Source organism: Rana temporaria, chromosome 3 (genome assembly GCF_905171775.1).
Source record: "Rana temporaria chromosome 3, aRanTem1.1, whole genome shotgun sequence".
Classification (NCBI taxonomy): Eukaryota; Metazoa; Chordata; class Amphibia; order Anura; family Ranidae; genus Rana; species Rana temporaria.
In genome coordinates, this window is record NC_053491.1 from 78,446,408 (window position 1) to 78,466,782 (window position 20,375).

Below are 20,375 nucleotides of genomic sequence, written 5' to 3' on the forward strand. Positions count from 1 at the left end.
GAATAGTGGGCGGGGCTGTGTATGAGGCTCTTGTGTAGTTTGTGTGGCGGGCAAAACTGTAGAACAGCTTTCGTGTAGTAGGCGGGGTTGTGTAGCAATCTCCAATGTAGTGGGTGGGGCTGTGCTCCGGAACTCTAGTGTAGTTAGTATAGTGGGCGTGGCTATCTAATTGAAATCCATTGTAGTTCGTATAGTAGGTGGGGCTATGTATAGGAGCGCCAGTGTAGTAAATATAGTCGGTGTTTCATCAGAATTGGCGACCCGTCAGATTAGGTAACCGAAGAGAACGTTCTGTGAGCTGAATACTTACTGCACATGTGCATGTTTGCTAATCAGACAGAACAGCTAAAGAAGGCAGCGGACGTCTTACTACACCCAGTTACGTCTTGAATTTCACAGTCATTTTACCAATAAAGTGAGCGGGTATAAATAAATGTAGCGGCCTGCTCCTGTTGAACAGGCGCTGCTTTAAATTTAGTGGGATCTAAGTTGTCATTTGGCTCAGACTAGTGTGATTAATGGCAAATTTAGCCTCTGTTCCAGCTATGGCTGTGCTGGGAGCTCCACCATTGTTCGCCTGGGGGTGTCATTACCACCCCAGGCCAAGGGTGGCAGCAGCAAGGTCAAGGTGTATTGGGTGTTCCCCTCGGCAGCGAATCAGTGGGAGTGGTCGCCCCGCTGTGCATGCTGGGGAGGGGTACGTAAGGGACAGACGTTCACGCCTTGTGGACAGCTTGGCCTGAGGTGTGTGTCCTGAATCCTGACTCTGTGATCATGTTGGTCCGGGATTGCGGCTTCGCCTGGTAGGCCCAGTAGTCAGACTGGGGCCTGTTTTCTGAAAGGGATGATCCTGTGCTGTCCATCCTGTTGGAGGAAGCCACTTGATGTAGGAAGCCAGGGGAGGACCTATCCTGGAGAGGGCCATGCAAGAGGCTGGTATCTTGGGAGATGGCCTGGAAACTTCATCGAAGGATGCACCATACACTGAGAGGCTCAATGGTGGTTGATTGTCAGATCTGATAATTTGGAGAGATCCGGGTGCTGAATACTGTGGCAGGGGATTTCGGACCAAAAGTGTCTCCTCATAAAGGAAGGTCTGTGGCAGAGACTGTACTTTATTTTGTGCGCCATTCCGGCTGCTAGGCCAGTGAGAGAGACCTATCTGGGTAAGCAATACCCATTCTAGCTAGAGTGGCGATGAGAACTGTTTGTTGGAAGCAGGAGTGTTTCCTATTTGTGATTATGCACCTGAACCTACCTACCCTTCTACCAGTGGCGGTCCGTCTATAGAGGGCGCTGGAGCGCCACCCCTTCTGGCTCCGCACCGCCACTGAAATAACATACATTCATGCATTGCATGAATGTATGTTATTGTTGCCAGCTGCCGCTGGTCTATTCAGGTGGCCGGACCTTGAGCGCCGGCCACCTGAATAACGGCAGCTGGTTGGCTGTGCAGAAGTGCCTATCAGAGCCAGCGGCTCTGATAGGCTTTCCGAGTACAGCCCTAGTCTCCCGGATGCTTATCCTCGGAATGTACGGGGTGTGCGCTCCTTGGATAAGACTGAGGCCGTCTCAGCCAATCAGGTTCACCGATTCTGGTTATCGGTAACCCGATTGGCTGAAGCGTCACGAAGGCGGGAGAAGACATCGAGGGACGTGGAAGGAGAAAGGTAAGTGCATTTTACAGGGCACAGCGGCGACAATGGGCACAGAGGCGACAAAGAGTACAGTGGCGCCAAAGGTCACAGTGGCATCAATGGGCACAGTGGTGACAATAGGCACAGTGGCAATAATTAAAGGGCACAGTGACATGCACAGTGGCAACAATGGGCACAGTGGTGACAATTAAAGGGCACAGTGGTGACAATTGGCACAGTGGCTGCGTTTGATGGCATGGCACAGTGGTGACAATTGATGGCACAGTGGCTGCGTTTGATGGCATGGCACAGTGACTGCGTTTGATGGCATGGCACAGTGGTGCGAATTGATGGCATAGCGACTGCATTTGATGGCATGGCACAGTGGTGATAATTGATGGCACAGTGGCTGCATTTGATGGCATGGCACAGTGGTGACAATTGATGGCACAGTGGCTGTGTTTGATGGCATGGCACAGTGACTGCGTTTGATGGCATGGCACAGTGGTGCGAATTGATGGCATAGTGACTGCGTTTGATGGCATGGCACAGTGGCGATAAGTGATGGCACAGTGGCTGTTTGATGGCATGGCACAGTGGTGACAATTGATGGCACAGTGGCTGCGTGTGATGGCATGGCACAGTGGTGACAATTGATGGCACAGTGGCTGCATTTGATGGCATGGCACAGTGGTGACAATTGTTTTTTTTTTTGTTTGCGCCCCCCAAAAATTTTGAGCACCAGCCGCCACTGCCTTCTACCCTTTACTTCTTTTCTACTGAAGTTCTGCAAATAAATCCTAGAAAAAGAAGTGTATTGTGTGGACATTCATCAGACTTTCTTTTCACCCTGGACAGCGAGAAGATAGAGGTAACGTGCCACCCAAAAATACTCAGCAGCTCCTTCGGCGGTAGTGCTAGATAAACATAGTGGCCCAGATTCAAGAAGCACTTGCGCCCGCGCAACCATAGGTTGCGCGGCGCAAGTGCTTACTTGCTCCGGTGTAACGAGTGCTCCTGATTCAGGAACCTCGTTACACCGAATGCAGCCTAGGATGTGACAGACATAAGCCTCCTTATGCCTTCACATCCCAGGCTGCATTCTTGCTTTGGCCACTAGGGGGCGCGGCCATTGTGATCGGCGTATAGTATGCAAATTGCATACTACCACCGATTCACAAAAGTTGCGTGGGCCCTGAGCACGCAAGGTACGGAGTTTCCGTACGGCAACTTTAGCGCAAGGTTGCTCCTGCTATAGCAGGGGCAACCTATGCTAAAGTATAGCTGCGCTTCCCGCTCGTGAAATTTAAATTTCACGTCGGTTACGTAAGTGATTCGTGAATGGCGCTGGACGCCATTCACGTTCACTTAGAAGCAAATGACGTCCTTGCGACGTCATTTGCCGCAATGCACGTCGGGAAAGTTTCCCGACAGAGCATGCGCTGTTAGCTCGGCGCGGGAGCGCGCCTAATTTAAATGATTCCCGCCCCCGGCGGGATCATTTACATTAGGCGCCCTTACGCAGGGCTAATTAGCATAGCGCCCGCGCAATTTACGGAGCTACTGCTCCGTGAATCGCTGGGCAAATGGAAATATTTGCGTGGGCGCAGAGAAAAATCTTTGCTCTTTGCCCACGCAAATATTGCTCCATTCTACCTGAATCTGGGCCAGTATATTCAGATCTGTCATGCTGTTTTTATGTTACATTATCAAATAAGGTGACCAGATTTTTTAAATGAAATCCAGGGACATATTTATTTTTTACTAGTATTGGTTGCCCGTCGCTGCTGCCGCCCGCCTCACAGCCTGTCAAGTCTCAGGCTGCATTCACACCTAGGCGTACAAAATCGCGGCGTTTTGTCCCGCGAATTGCGGCGACCAATTGCAGCGTTTTGTACCGCGATTTGCGGCGACAAATTGCAGCGTTTTGTACCGCGATTTGCGGCGACAAAACGCTGCGATTGTGAATGCAGCCTCAGTTTTAAAACAAATTAAAATAAAAAATAAATAACCCCCAATGTGTGATTTTACATCACTACTTCATACAATGGTACATTGTTGTGTTCAGTGCTGACAGGCTGCTGAGGGTGATCTGATGGGATGGGAAGGTGTGTCTGATGGGATGACAGTGACACTCATGAATGGTGTTAGGTATTCCTTGTCTGTATGAGCTGTTGGTGCACAGCGTTCTCACAGCTAAGCAGCAACCAATAGGAGACGTTCGGGGCGGATCAGCTCCCTGTGCCTGGCCAATGACAGGAGCTTACGTGTCTGGCTGCTTTCAGAGGACTTCAGAGGACACCCCCTCTATGGAGATGGTTCACATCTCCTATGCCGAACGCCGAAAGCCGCCTGAAAAAAAGGTCTGGGACTTTTTTTCAGGCGGCAGGCGTACGGCGTTCGGCGTGGAGATATGAACCATCTCCATAGAGGGCAATGTGTTTTCATCCCTCCAGCGTCTCGGGGCTGCTGCGGCGTCACACTACAGGTGACAAAACGCCTAGGTGTGAATGGGGGCTTACTCTCCGGGCCCCGGCTACTACTGGGTGGGGAGCGAAGGAAGATCACTCCGCCGGGGAAGTCAAGGAGATAAGCAGGTGGCTGGCCGGGACTTGAGCCAAAGCAGAAGAACATGCGAGAGGAGCTGGATGGGCATGCACCAAAAACTGAAGAAATATTCCCTCCACTCTGACCAGCACATGATCATCAGAAAGGGGCACAGATAATGGAAAAAAATATACCCCCAACTAGCTAGTAAGGGGGTGTGCAATTCAGTTTTTTTTTTTTTGTATTCTGCACTGACTGTCTTTGAAATTGCTCCAGCCCCTGTTCAAATCCAATCCAGGGACAGAGTCCTCAATCCGGGGGCTTTCCCCGGAAACCGGTCACCCTATTATCAAAGCATAAAGTGTGGGGTGTATCAAGATGGCCTTCACCACATTCCTACGGCTGGCGTCTAGCTTTTTGCAAAATGTAACATCATCACAAATGTCATTATACTGTAGCGATACCCCCTGAAGGAGCTGCTTAAAGTAATTGTAAACCTTCAGTTTTTTTTTTTTTTAAATAACAAACATTTTATACTTACCTCCACTGTGCAGTTTGTTTTGCAGAGTGGCCCCCATCATCGTCTTCTGGGGTCCCTCAGTGGCTCTCACGGCTCCTCCTCGCATCGTATAACCCCTTAGGAGACACACTCAGTCGACCATTTGTGTCCATAGACACAGAATGTCAGGCTCAGCCCCGACCCCGGAACCCGCATCATTGGATTTAATTGACAGCCGTGGGAGCCAATGGCTGCGCTGCTATCAATCTATCCAATCAAGAGCTGAGAACCCCAGGTAGAGAGGAAGAGCATGTCTCCCCTGAAGGAACGAAGGGCTCAGGTGAGTAAAATGGGGGGCCCGTCAGTGTGAGAAGTTTTTTCAGAAAACAGAAAATTCCACGCTATCAATGGCAAGCAGCTCACACTACCAATAGACAATGGTGGAAAACAAAACAAACATAGAAAGTGTAGCGCATAAAAAGATCACCGAAATGAATGGATAAATAAACAGTGCATCAAACAAATAGTGAAAAAATTATGATGACAATAATTTCAACCATGAAAAAAATATGCACTAAATGGTGTATACATAGGCCCAGATTCTCAAAGGGCTTACGACGGCGCAGCGCCATGTACGCCGTCGTAAGTCCTAATCTGGGCTGTCGTATTCTTAAAATCAGTTACGCATAGATATCCATTAGATCCGACAGGCGTAAGTCTGTTACGCCGTCGGATCTTAAATGCAATTTTTTTTTTGTCCGCTAGGTGGCGCTTTCGTCGTTTTCCCCGGCGAGTATGCAAATTAGCTAGATACGCAAATTCCCGAACGTACGGACGGCCGACGCAGTAAAGTTACGACGTTTACGTTAGGCTTGTCCCGGTGTAAAGTTGCCCCTGGGTATATGAGGCGCAACCAATGTTAAGTATGACCGTCGTTCCCGCGTCTAAATTTGAAAAGTTACGTTGTTTTCGTAAGTCGTCTGTGAATGGGGCTGGACGCCATTTACATTCACGTCGAAACCAATGACGTCCTTGCGACGTCATTTGGAGCAATGCACCCTGGGATATTTTACGGAGGGCGCATGCGCAGTTCGTTCGGCGCGGGAACGCGCTTCATTTAAATGCTACACGCCCCCTACCCGCCGAATTTGAATTCCGCCGGGTGATTTACGTTACGCCGCCGCAACTTTACACGCAAGTGCTTTGTGAATAAAGCACTTGCCTGAAAAACTTGCGGCGGCGTAACGTAAATCAGATACGTTATGCCCGCCCAGTTTTACGCCGATCTACGAGAATCTGGGCCATAAATGATTCCAATGTGGAAAGAATTAGTGATATTAATCCCAATGCCTCGAGATGAAGTGCAATAAAGAAATCCACCACCGATCATTGAAGAGGAAGCTTACCAGAAATACTGTACCCTAATGGAGTTTCGCATTAAATAGACGATGCACTATTTGACGCGTCGGGAGACTCCACCGCTACCACTTTGTACATTTGAAAGCGCTGATCACCTTTAAGAATGTTATGCCCTGTACACACGATCGGTTCATCCGATGAAAACGGTCTGATGGGTCGTTTTTTTCTATTGGTTTTTTAACCATCAGATAATTTTAAAACAAGTTCCTAGTTTTTTCACCGATGGATAAAAAACCGATGGGGCCCACACACGATCGGTTTGTCCATCAGACTGTTTTCATCAGACGAACCGATCGTGTGTACACGGCATAAGTGTTTCTACCTACATTAAACATTGGTACCTTTCAGTATTTTGCTATGTGCCCTTCTCTTCTTCTACATCTCTACATATTGGTTTAAACTTTTGGCCCACATTGGGTACTCCTGGAAGCGACCATTTGTTTAATGCACTGTTTATTCATCCATTCATTTGGGTGATCTTCACTTTTTATGCGCTACACTTTCTATGTTTGTTTTGAGAAGTTTTTTCACCTTAATGCATAGGATGAAAGGTGAACAAAAACACAAGGGTTTACAGCCAACCCCTTTAACCACTTGAGACCCGCGCTATTGACAAAAGACGTCAACAGCGCGGTTCTTAGGTGCCAAGTGGACGTCTTTGGACGTCATTTGAAAGCATTACCCGCGCGCGCCACTGGGGGGCGCGCGGCGGGTAACCACTGTGCCGCCGCATCGCTGGGGAGCCGATGCGCGTACCTGGCGGCCGTGATGTCTGCCGGGTACACGCGATCGTCTGTGACACAGCCGGTAACAGCAGGGACGTGGAGCTCCGTGTGTAAACACAGAGCTCCACGTGCTGTTAGAGGAGAGGAGACCGATCTGTGTCTCTTGTACATAGAGACACAGCATCGGTCACCTCCCCCAGTCACCCCCCTCCCCCCACACAGTTAGAACACACCCAGGCTACACATTTAACCCCTTCCTCACCCCCTAGTGTTAACCCCTTCCCTGCCAGTCACATTTATACAGTAATTAGTGCATTTTTATAGCACTGATCGCTGTATAAATGTGAATGGTCCCAAAATTGTGTCAAAAGTGTCCGATACGTCCGTCGCAATATCGCAGTCCCAATAAAAATCGCAGATCGCCGCCATTACTAGTAAAAAAAAAAAAAAATAATGAAAAAAAAATCATAATTCTGTTCCCCATTTTGTAGGCGCTATAACTTTTGCGCAAACCAGTCGCTTATTGCGATTTTTTTTTTTTTTTTACAAAAATACTTCGAAAAATACGTATCGGCCTTAACTGAGAAAAAAAATATATTTTTTTTTAAAAAATTGGGATATTTATTATGGCAACAAGTAAAAAAAAAATATATATTTTTTTTAAATTGTCGCTCTTTTTTTGTTTATAGCGCAAAAAATAAAAACCACAGAGGTGATCAAATACCACCAAAAGAAAGCTCTATTTGTGGGGGGAAAAGGATGTCAATTTTGTTTGGGAGCCACGTCGCACGACCGCGCAAATGTCAGTTAAAGCGACGCAGTGCAGGAAGCTGAAATTTCGCCTGGGCACGAAGGGGGTTTATGTGCCCAGTAAGCAAGTGGTTAAGTTAGTTGGGTCCGTTACTCTGCCTCCCAACCCTAATAACAGCCTCAGCCCCCTCTGACACACCTGTCAATAGTGTTAGTGCAATGACCAATGAGAAACACCCACATTATGATAAAACACAGAAATTGTCTTTGCTGCAATATTTCTGTGGACGAATAACAGTAACAATATATATTCAAGTAATCAATTTTGTTTGTATGGTCTTATAGCAGCACCATCTTTAATGTAATGCATAGTTAGGGTTTGCACCCCCCCACCCCCCTAAGTCTTTGTCTGCTATATGGGTCCTGACCAGACTCCTTGGGATGGAGCACCCCATCATCCCCCCACCAGTACTTCTAATCAGTGTCCACCTGAGTCATAGGAGTCCTTTTAGTTCTCCCATAAAAAATAGTGCATTTTCCCATGGTTGAGAAGTGGGATCTTTCATTATATGAATAGTGTAGGTACAAATAAAAATGGGGTACTTTGACGCAGTAGTGGGCTTAAAGCGGTGTTTCACCCTAAAAAACAACTTTAGAGCATGTCATTCAGCATAGTAGCGCGAGCTACAGTATGCCTTTATATATTTTTGTTGGCGCCGTACTCACTGTTTAATCGCGTAGTAAAGTTTCAGACTCCCCGCGGGGAATGGGCGTTCCTATGCAGAGGGCTCGTGATTGACGGCCGGCTATGGCGCGTCACGCTTCACGAAAATAGCCGGAGTAGGTCTCGGCTCTTCATGGCGCTATACGGCGCCTGCGCACAGACATCGGAGCTGACTGCGCAGGCGCCGTGAAGAGCAAACACCTATTTCGGCTATTTCCGTGAAGCGTCACGCGCCATAGCCGGCCGTCAATCACGAGCCCTCTGCATAGGAACGCCCGTTCCCCTGAAACTTTACTACGCGATTAAACAGTGAGTACGGCGCTAAAAAAAAAATATAAAAGGCATACTGTAGCTCACGCTACTATGCTGAATGACATGCTAGAAAAATTTTTTTTTTAGGGAGAACCCCCGCTTTAAGCACTGTATGGCCATTTGGTTCGACCAAATCCCCATATTTACTTTTATGTTCAGGTGCTTTAAATAGCCTTGTAGGATTTTAATGCCATTTTTGTATGGGTGCGCTGTAATCTTTTGCTCCCCAAGTATGTTTCCCACACTGCATTCAAAAACACACTGCAGTTGCGATCCACAGCAGGTGTCATTCCTAAGTAAACACCACCTCAAATGCAGGTCACAAACAGAGGGCATTTGCCTGCACAGGATCACATGGTACAGAAACGCAATGCGATACGGTTGCAGTAAGTTTCCAAAAGTAGTGCATGCACAGCTGCATCTTTTTTTTTCTTTTGTTCTCATAGATTTATATTCTTTTTGGCTGTTATAAGATACTCTTTAGATCAGGGGTGGCAAACTCAAATTCATCAGGGGCCGCATTAGCAGTATGGTTTACCTCAAAGGGCTGGTTGTATCTGTAAGGTTTTATGGAGCGCAGGGTTCAGGAGTTTGCTGCATACGAAATGCAGAATACAGGAGCATGCTATGGACCGTGTGCAATATCTGACCTCTGCACCCTCCACTCTCCTTCCATCCTCCCATCCACCCTGGGATGGGATGGGGTAGGATGGGATGGGGTGGGATGAGATGGGGTGGGGTGGGGTGGCGTGGGGTAGGATGGGGTCGGGATGGGGTGGGGGGGGCCGTAGGATGGGATGGGGACGAGATAGGGTGGTATAGGATAACATGGGGTGGGGGTGGAGTGGGATGGGGTAGGATGGGATGGGGTATGGTGGGGTGGGGTGGGATAGGATGGGATGGGGTACCTGACATACATGGACCTATACCTGACATACACAATGACTTCACCTACCTGACATACACTGACCTCACCTACCTCACCTCATGGACACATGAGACCTATGGACCTATACCTGACATACACAATGACCTCACCTACCTGACATACATGGACCTACCTGACATACACTGACCTCACCTACCTGACATACACAATGACTTCACCTACCTGACATACATGTAACATAGACCTACCTGACATACACCCATCATTTGTCACGGCAGCCAGCCAGCCAGGAGGGTGTGATGGATCTGGATAAAATTTATATTTTGAATTATTTTATTAGAACCACTAAAATGTTTAATCTTTTATATTTTCATATTGTTTCTATATTGTTGCTTTTTTATATTTCTTTTTATATATGCATGTGTGAAAAGATGTCACAATAAGTGTTTATTTTCCTTGATAAGATTTGTCAGATAAGAAATTAAGTTTTAAAAGTAAACTCAGCATTGAAAATACGAAGGATTGTTGAAAGCAGCTCCATCTTCCTGTCTTCATCTGATTAGAGGATTTCTTCCAAATAAGGACTTCCATTTCTTTCCCTTTGCATCTGGACTTTGGAATGTGTGTGCCATGGGCTACAGACGTCACAAGGGGGAGGGTGATTGGGAGGATTAGTGGGTGTATCTGTATAATGTGAACCAATCAACTGTATGCCTTGTGATTCTATACTTTTAATAAAGCTGTGTAGGCTGAAGCTCAGTCTCTTGGCTGGCGAACGTTGGAAAGGTGAGATGTGAATCTTTTTGTCTGGTCCACATATTTCACCTTATTAATTTGAATCAAACGGTAGGATGGGTTAGCCCTGAGATTGGATCAGGGGTCAAATCGCTATCAAGGGGAGGAGAGCCAGCCACCCGAGCCGGGATCTTTACAGTGTAATGTGCATGCTGTGGAGGAGGCTTGTAATTGCCGCCTTCTGGAGTCTGCGGCGCCTATGATGGACGTCACATGTCCCGCGGTCCCGGGATTGGATCTCTGGGATGTCCATCATAGGAGCCGGGTGTACCAAGATGGCCGAAAGCCGCGGCCTTTCCTAAGGCCGAGGAAGCGGTGCGCTCCGCAGATCACGGATCGGTCACGATCCGTTGCACCACTAGTGGCAATGGACGGACCGTTGCACGGGCCACATGGCAAGGTCTGGCAGGCCGGATTCGGCCCGCGGGCCTTGTGTTTGCCACCCCTGCTTTAGATGGTTTGAGTGTGGTATAGATGAATATACTGTCCAGATATCCTGTCTCAGCGCAAGTTTATTTTTAATGATTTAAATGTATTATTTTTGTATAATTTTATTTATGTTTATTTGGCTTAGTTTAGAGTACATAAATGCCCCCCCCCCTCTTTCTAGGATTTTTATTTGATTAAATATTTTTTTAAGGAAGCTGTGAGAACTGCAAATTTCTGTGAAAATTTGGTAATTTTACTACCCAAATTTAGTTTAATAACCTGACAAGTCCATTTAGCCTACTAGGTGTGCATCTTATGCTGTTTTTATTTTAGGTATGGATTCACACTATAGCGATGCGGGAACCAGCGCAATTCCAGCTCTGGTCCCCCACATTGTATCTCTCCTGCAGGCAGTTCACACTGCCCTCTGGGGTGATCACTGCTGGTCATCCCTCTGGGGAGGGGTGGGATGTTAGTTTGTGCTGCCCCCCCCTCAAACTTTTGAGCACCAGCCGCCATTGCTGCTAGGGACTGTTATTGCAGCCCCTTTACTGATCAATGCTTCCATATTTGTGTTCCCAACAGCACCTTACAAATAACCTGGTGTTTTTGTCAGTATAAAGAAAAATATAAAATCAGTATTAAAAAAAAAAATAATATATAGTGTGTGTGTGTGTGCTCTCAGGACCCACCAAGGCCAGATTTGCAAGATAACTGAAATACATGAGGCCCCGTACACACACATCGTTTTGCTCGTCGAGTTCCTTGTGAAGCCGCCGAGGATCTCGGCGAGCCAAGTTTCCCCATTGACTAACGAGGAAATAGAGAACATGTTCTCTATTTGGCCCGACGAGTTCCTCGTCGGTTTCCTCGGACAAAAGTGTACACACAACCGGTTTCCTCGGCAGAATACGGCTCCCATCGAGTTTCTGGCTGAATTCTGCCAAGAAACTTGGTCGTGTGTACGGGGCCTCACAGGTGATATTTGCTGCTCAGTGATTGCAGCATTCTAGTCTGCATCTCCCCAAGGTAAACCTTAAAGTGGTTGTAAACCCACTATTTGGACTTTTACCTACAGGTAAGCCTACAACAAGGCTTACCTGTAGGTAAGGAGAATATCTCCTAAACCTGCACGGTTTAGGAGATATTACCCCCGCAATGCGGGCAGCGCATGCGCAGGGGGGACTCCACGGCTGAAGGACCGGCATCGCCGGACCCTGCCGATTTTAAATCTCCCGCGCGCACGCGCGGGAGTGACGTCATCGCCGCTCCAGCCAATCACAGCGCTGGAGCGGCGATACCCGGAAGACACGCCGGAGCAAGATGACATCCTGCTCGGCGTGGACCAGGTAAGTGGTACACACCTCGTTCCGAGGTAAGTATTTCATAATAGGCTAGTATGCGGTGCATACTAGCCTATTATGCCTTTTGCATTGCAGGTTTGGGGGGGAAAAAAAAAAGTTTATGCGGTTTACAACCGCTTTAAAATCTGCTCTAAGCAGTCCATTAAAAAAAAAAAAAAAAAAAAAAAAGCAGTAGTATGGATAGTATGGATATATAAAAATAAATAAAACACACACACACGTATAAAGCATAGTCATGTACATTACGAATGTGCACTGTGTTCTGATGAGTCAAAAAAAAAAAAAAGTGTAGTAATCTAAAAAAGAAAGAGCGAGATGAGAGTCTGATCATGTGACCTGCCATAGTTATAGAACACGCTTACCTCCAGTTATTGAGCCCTCTCTCCTGTGTTAAGCAGAGAGGACTCAGTGGGCCACCGCAAGGTCCACATCATGGCCTATATTTTTTTAGAGTGCTGTGTGTGTAACTAAACACATTCTAATTGGGAGCAGACAGTACAATTTGGCAATGCTAAAAATATTTTCATCAGACAGGCTGTAAACAACAGCAGCTCTGGATCTATAGGAACTAAGCAGCTGTGTGTAGGGGATAAGTGTAGTTAGGAGGTAAGTGATTTAGCAAAAAAGTGAAAATTATACTTTAAGGCCCCTTGCACCCGGTGCCGTCTAGGCCCTTACACCAATTTGGCGTGCCTGGTAGAGACAGGTGCAGCATCCAGCCCCGCTGCAAGCTGTACCGAGTGGTGCTGGTGAAAACCAGTATTCCTGACCTTCATCCTTGAAGGCACAGGGCCCTACATGCTCGTATCACTCGGTACAACGTACAGCCCTGTTCAGCCGCATCTTTCCATAGACTTTGACAGGCTGCTTTCAGCAAGACTGGACACTGCACCTGACCCTCAAAGGCGCACTAAACACCTGAAGAAATGCATCTGCTTCTAGACAGCCCCACGTGCAAGGGGCTAAAAGGATGTGCCCATATAAAATGGGTATTTTGGTTTTAGGACAGTGAATAATCTTTCAGCTACCCAAGTGATATGATCTCCAAGAGAAAGGGGCTTTGGCAGAGACATTTCTACAAAATTGTATTTACTGTATTTATTGGCGTAGAACACTCACTTTTTTACCCTGAAAATAGAAGGTAAACTGTGCCTGTGTGTTATACGCAGGGGGCTGTGGAAACGTTTTTTTCCTGAAACTTCCCTCTTTAAGTTAGGGTGTGTGTTATACGCCTGTGCGTGTTATACGCCGATAAATACGGTACATATTCATAAGACCAATATAAATTACCAAAGTTCTATTTATTGGCAATATATATTTTACAGCGATATTAGCAGCAGTATTTGATTCCTGAAATGTAGTGGTATTTCCCCATTATCTGGTCTTCAGAATTCCTCTTCTGCATTTTTACTTTGCGACTTCTTTAACTTAGTGAGTTTTTCTATAGCTAGAGCTATAGATACCTCTCCATGCACCTTGTTATCTCTGGTCCGCACATTGACTGCCTTGTTTGACCTCTCTTTCTCGCCGACCACTAAAACAACAAGAGTTTTGTTAGTTAATGGAGCCAAGCTTTTAGAAAAATTACCCTAAAACAGAGTTTAAAGTGTATGTGCAACCAAAATGTTGTATATTTAGTTTGGGATGGAGTGCGGAAGGATTAGATTAGTTGTTGGAATTTTCCTGCTACTATTTGGGGCTCCAAATACAATAGTTGCACCAAACAGAAGTTGAGAGACAATATTCAACAGTAACATTGAATAAATGATATTATGCACACACATGCATAGCTCAAAAATCAGATCTCAATGGGGAAAATATCATGCTTGATATCTATACAGATATGGACTGGGTAATGTGCTAGGAATGAAAGGATACTGCATTGTTTTATGGAAATTAAAATTAGCAACCTACAGAGGGCTGAATTCAAAGACACCCGAAAATCAAAGTGAAAAAATTATGCAGCAAGCTAGTATATTTTGCTGAAATTTCATTGCAACAACTCAAGCAGTGTGTATGGCCCCCACGTGCTTGTATGCATGCCTGACATCAGGGCATGCTCCCAATGAGACGACGGATGGTGTCCTGGCATATTTCCTCCCAGATCTGGACCAGAGCATCACTGAGCTCCTGAACAGACTGAGGTGCAATCTGGTGGTGTTGGATGGACCAAAACATAATGTCCCAGAGGTGTTCTATTCGATTTAGGTCAGGCGGGCGTGGGGGTCATTCAATGGTATCAATTTCTTCATCCTCCAGGAACTGGCTGCATACTCTCGCCACATGAGGCCGGGCATTGTCGTGCACCAGGAGGAACCCAGGACCCACTGCAACAGCGGGGTCCGACAATAGGTCCCATGATTTTATCCCGATACCTAATGGCAGTCAGGGTGCCATTGTCTAGCCTGCAGAGGTCTGTATGTCTCTCTATGGATATGCCTCCCCAAACCATCACTGACCCACCACCAAACCGGTCATGCTAATTGTTACGGGCAGCATAATGTATTTAAAATACACCTATGATAAAAACTATAGATCCTTAATTTCTTTGCAAGTGGGTGACTTACAAAATCTGTAGGGGGATCAAATAATTATTTCCCCCCACTGTACATACCGTATATGTACAGTATATGCATCCCTGTGCCTTTAAGGAAGGGTGGGCTACCTCCAGGCTCACCTGCCCTCTATAAATCTATTAGAATGCATGCGCTTCTACTATGAAGGTTCTCATAAATTTACAAGAGTTAGCACTGCAGATAATACTGGGATGACTTGGAGGAGCTCTGCAGCTGTTTTGTTAGCACTCATTTGCAAACTGGATAACTCGGTTGGTAGCAGACTGGCTTGTGAGTTGAACTGGGAATGTTCTTTGGTTTTGTTTTCCGTGCAGTTGTTCGCCTGTCGTGGATGTGAATAGGCGACCAGCACGGGTCTGCATGAACACCCAGGCATCCCACATGGGTGAAGATGGCCCCTTTGCACTGGCATACGTAAATGAGCCCATAGAAGCGATACATTGCTTTTTCATTACAAGCTTTGTTTAGATGATAAACTTCTGTAGATGCAAGCTCTTTCTTGCACTGAAATGGCTGGTAATAAAAGCCTTGTGACATGGTTAGAAAGGCATAGAACAGGTGAAATGTAAATAAACACAGCAATCATTCATAATTACCTAAAATAAAATTGTACTGAGCCAGCTGGGCATTTCGTATCTTCTTATTCAATGTACAACTGTGATCCAAATCCACATCAGCCATAAAACCAGCATCAAAAAAGTCTTTGCACACCTGAGTGACCATCAAAAGAATAGTTAGCAGAAAAATACGTGGGAGCTCTTCTTTAATAATTACATGCTCACTGAAGCACTTATAGGAAAAAATAAAACTGCAAGATGTCAAAGCCTGTGTGTATGAGCATTAAAAGCAACCTATGGTGACAAGTAATTCCAAGTCTGGGTACATAAACATGCAGTGGGTACTAAGGGAATGGTTGGACCAAAAGACAGTTTTTTTTAGGGGAAAAGTACATGTAGTACTTTGTTCCATGTTCCTATGTCAGTGATGGTGAACCTTGGCACCCCAGATGTTTTGGAACTACATTTCCCATGATGCTCACCTACACTGCAGAGTGCATGAGGATCATGGGAAATATAGTTCCAAAACATCTGGGGTGCCAAGGTTCGCCATCACTGTCCTATGTGCTTTTTAGGTCTACCTGTAAGGTCAGACAGGGCAACCCCCCACAGTGGTTTGACAATGTAACTAGCAAAGAGACATCTTGATAAATGGTGCTGGTCTCAGCATCATACTGACACTAGCCCTCTTCGTGTGCATTCTCCTTGCCACCACTTGTCTCTGGCAAGTGCTTGGAGCTCAAAATCCAACTTCTTGTTAGCCATGGTGAAGAGGAAAAGGTACAGCGCAATAAAAAATAAAAAAATAATAATAAAATAAAATAAATAAAAATAAATGTGGATTGAAAACCTGCACGGGAAGCGCAGGTTTATATAGGGGGTAATAAGATAATTGATTGAACACTGAAAACCAATCAATTAAATGTGATCAATGATAAAAGAATAATATATAAAAATTAGACCAATAAATTTGACATGTCATTGGAAAATTCTTATGAAAGTGCCAAGGTGAATTTCACAAACCAATGTGCAAAAAATAAGAATCAAAAAGAAAATATTAAGTGTTAAAAAGTCTTTTGTGATACTAAAAGAAAATAAGAAAAAAGTCCACAGGTGATAATCCAATGAAGCGCTGTTTCTATAATATTCTAGACGTGACACCAGACATATCCTGAACAGACTCTCCACCAGAAAGAGGACACCCAGGTGTTGAGGTAATGTAGTCTGCTTACCACACTGTATGACCGCTACAGCGATCGGAATAAGCTCAGGTAAAAGGTCTCCCACTGAGACTAGATGGTAAGGAATCCTGAATGGGTCCTGTACTGTTGCCTCAAGAATCCAGCTCAAAAGGGAAAAGATACAAAAAACATCCCCCATAGCGTGATAAAGTTTCAACTGGCGATATTTATTATAGCTGTAAAACTGAGTACACTCACATTTTGGGTTAAAATATCATGCACATAGGAACCAGAGCGACTGGCTGCAACATCGAATCTCGGCGTCTCGGCGGAAGGAGACGCCGAGATTCGATGTTGCAGCCAGTCGCTCTGGTTCCTATGTGCATGATATTTTAACCCAAAATGTGAGTGTACTCAGTTTTACAGCTATAATAAATATCGCCAGTTGAAACTTTATCACGCTATGGGGGATGTTTTTTGTATCTTTTCCCTTTGAGCTGGATTCTTGAGGCAACAGTACAGGACCCATTCAGGATTCCTTACCATCTAGTCTCAGTGGGAGACCTTTTACCTGAGCTTATTCCGATCGCTGTAGCGGTCATACAGTGTGGTAAGCAGACTACATTACCTCAACACCTGGGTGTCCTCTTTCTGGTGGAGAGTCTGTTCAGGATATGTCTGGTGTCACATCTAGAATATTATAGAAACAGCGCTTCATTGGATTATCACCTGTGGACTTTTTTCTCATTTTCTTTTAGTATCACAAAAGACTTTTTAACACTTAATATTTTCTTTTTGATTCTTATTTTTTGCACATTGGTTTGTGAAATTCACCTTGGCACTTTCATAAGAATTTTCCAATGACATGTCAAATTTATTGGTCTAATTTTTATATATTATTCTTTTATCATTGATCACATTTAATTGATTGGTTTTCAGTGTTCAATCAATTATCTTATTACCCCCTATATAAACCTGCGCTTCCCGTGCAGGTTTTCAATCCACATTTATTTTTATTTATTTTATTTTATTATTATTTTTTTATTTTGCTGTACCTTTTCCTCTTCACTTATCTTTAAAATTTTGTATCTACAATTTTTTGGTACTTGGCAGCACTGATTTATATTATTTTATTATTTTTTGGTTTATTCTGCGCAGTGTTTTTTTCTCTACTAGAAAAAGTTTTTTCCTCTTGTTAGCCATGTTGTCAACCAGCTGGGGGGGGGGGGGGGGAATTGTTGTGCAGGGGGCACAGTGTCTGACCTTAAAGCTAGGCTTAAAATTGAAGGTAGAGAGACACAGGGCCAGATTCACGTAGAAGTGCGGCGGCGTAACGTATCGTAGATACGTTACACCGCCGCAAGTTTTCATCGCACGTGCCTGATTCACAAAGCACTTGCAATGAAAACCTACGCTGGCAGCCTCCGGTGTAAGCCCGCGTAATTGAAAGGGGCGTGTGCCATTTAAATTAGGCGCGCTCCCGCGCCGGACCTACTGCGCATGCTCCGTTCTGAAATTCCCGCCGTGCTTTGCGCGAACTGACGTCATTTTTTCGAACGGCGACGTGCGTAGCGTACTTCCGTATTCCCGGACGCAAACGACGTGAATTTTTAAATTTCGACGCGGGAACGACGGCCATACTTTATACAGCACATACGTGTGCTGTGTAAAGTTAGGGCACCCAAAACGACGACAAAATTTGCGACAGGAAACTAGACTAGCAGCGACGTAGCGAACGCGAAAAACCGGCGTGGATCGCCGTAACTCCTAATTTGCATACCCGACGCTGGTTTACGACGCAAACTCCCCCCAGCGGCGGCCGCGGTACTGCATCCTAAGATCCGACAGTGTTAAACAATTACACCTGTCGGATCTTAGGGCTATCTATGCGTAACTGATTCTATGAATCAGTCGCATAGATACTCTGAGAGATACGACGGAGTATCTGAGATACTCCGTGTATCTCCTTTGTGAATCTGGGCCACAGGACATGTAGTACTAGGAGAGCAAACATTTAAAATAAGTAAGATTACGCTTTTAAAAATTTGAACGTGCACTAGAGGGTTTTCAAATCCCATTGGACTGAGCTGAAATAAAGGATCATTATCCTGCCGAGTTAGATTAGTGAATGAAAGTATAAGTTCACTTTTCAAAAAAGAAATGCACATTTTTTTGAAGGTAAAAAAATATATACATTTATTATTTTTTGTTGCAGGAGCCTACAAAAGCAGGATTGCTGATGCCATGCAGGTACGTAGAAGCTGACACTCAATAAACTACCATAGCGCTATGCTAGTTAATTGATAAGCCGACAGCCGCTAAGGATGTAAGGACTTGTAGTTTATTCAGACATATAGACTAGTTTATGAATGACACCGCTGTGTGCGGAGTGACAGCTAGTATGGGGAGCTGCTCCCTGTACTGCTGCCACGGGGATGGGGGGAGAAACATGTAAAAAATCAGGTGGAACATGCAACATGTTCCCAAAGGTGAACCTATCCTTTAAGCCCATGGTTTCTGAAACGGTCTTTTAAAACAACACAAAAAAGTATGTAAAGTTCAACATGTAGACTGGAATAACAAGATCTGCCAATTGGTTGTTATTGTGTGAGCATATAATACTCAGCAATAATTACCTGTTGTGCATAGTCCTCACAGCTTGGTCCCACAGGGACTACCATGACTTGCTGAGGGGAAAGCCAAAAAGGCCTAATAAAAAAAATAAAAAAAAGTACACAGAAATATAAAATTAACAAGAGATTGTAAAAATATTTAGCCTTCTGTATGAAACTGCTTGCTCTTCTGGTCAGGATTTTCAATACTGCAGGCTTCTACACACAGAAACACATAAAAGGGGTCGAGTTACTAAAACTGGTGCACACAATCTTGTGTGGCTGTTCATAGCAACAAATCAGCTTCCAGGTTTTCCTGTCGAAGCTTAAAAGCGAAGTTCCAGCCTGTATTAATTTTTTTTTTAAGTCAGCAGCGACAAATACTGTTGCTGCTGACTTTTAATATAAAAGACACTTGCCTGTCCAGGGAGCTGCGTTGTCAGCACCCGAAGCCATCCCGTCCACCGGCTCCGGGTGCAGGTTCCCGCCATCCTTACGGCTTCACTGCCTTTTTCCTACTGCGAATGCGCTTTCTGAATGGTCCCGCTGCCTTCTGGGACCTGTGTGTGTCTCCCAGAAGGGAGGGGCCACAAAAGACATAGGTCGGCGCACTGCCCTTCCACAGAAGTGGGAGCGGGTACCTGTTTGACAGGTATAAGCTATCCCCTGCTCCCCGAAAGGTGTCAAATGCAGATAAGTGGAGCTTCCATATTTGGGTGGAACTCAGCTTTAATTGAACAACCTGAAATTAGAAGCCAGTTGACTACTATGCACACCTGCACCAGATTCTGTGTGCACCAGTTTTAGTAAATCTCCCCCAAAGGATCATATGGTATATCAGTGATGACAATGACACTATACAGCTCCTCTGGGGGTCACCCCTGCCTGCTATAGTAGAGTGAGATTTCACAGCACAAATTAAATGTTCATTGATGTGCCAGAAGCCCAATATTGTGAAGCCCTATATATTTCCATCAAGTCCTGCCTCTTTCCCCCCCAAAAAAGTTACACCAACACTACATGTATTATTAGGGGGAGAAACCATTGATATGCCAGAATTGGTCTCTAAAGCCTCATACACACGATCAGTTTTCCCAACAGGAAAACTGTGAGGAGAGCTTTTGGCCGGGAATCCCGGCCATGTGTATGCTCCTCACAGTTTTTCCGACGGGAAAACTGCCCAAAATCCACCGGACAAAAAAAAAAAAAAAAAAGAGAACCTTTGTCCGGTGTTTTTTGGCAGTTTTCCTATGGGAAAAACTGTGATGGAGCATACACACGGCCAAGATTCCCAGCCAAAGCTCCATCACAGTTTTCCCGTCAGGAAAACCGACCGTGTGTAGGGGAAAGACTGAACCG

At 45.4% G+C, this 20,375-nt stretch overlaps 1 protein-coding gene across 3 annotated transcripts in view; it reads right to left on the reverse strand.

Annotated features, from left to right (window-relative positions):
- Positions 1-13,372: 13,372 nt before the first annotated feature.
- The window catches only part of LOC120931399 (threonine--tRNA ligase 2, cytoplasmic-like), a 67,481-nt gene continuing 60,478 nt past the window's right edge, over positions 13,373-20,375 (reverse strand). For all 3 annotated transcript variants that reach the window (XM_040342796.1, XM_040342795.1, XM_040342797.1), the window contains 3 exons: positions 19,041-19,113; positions 15,263-15,377; positions 13,373-13,624 (listed from right to left, as the gene is read on the reverse strand). In XM_040342796.1, coding sequence (XP_040198730.1) covers positions 13,476-13,624; positions 15,263-15,377; positions 19,041-19,113 — 337 coding nt within the window. In that variant the 3' untranslated portion in view covers positions 13,373-13,475. The remainder of the gene's footprint in view (positions 13,625-15,262; positions 15,378-19,040; positions 19,114-20,375) is intronic.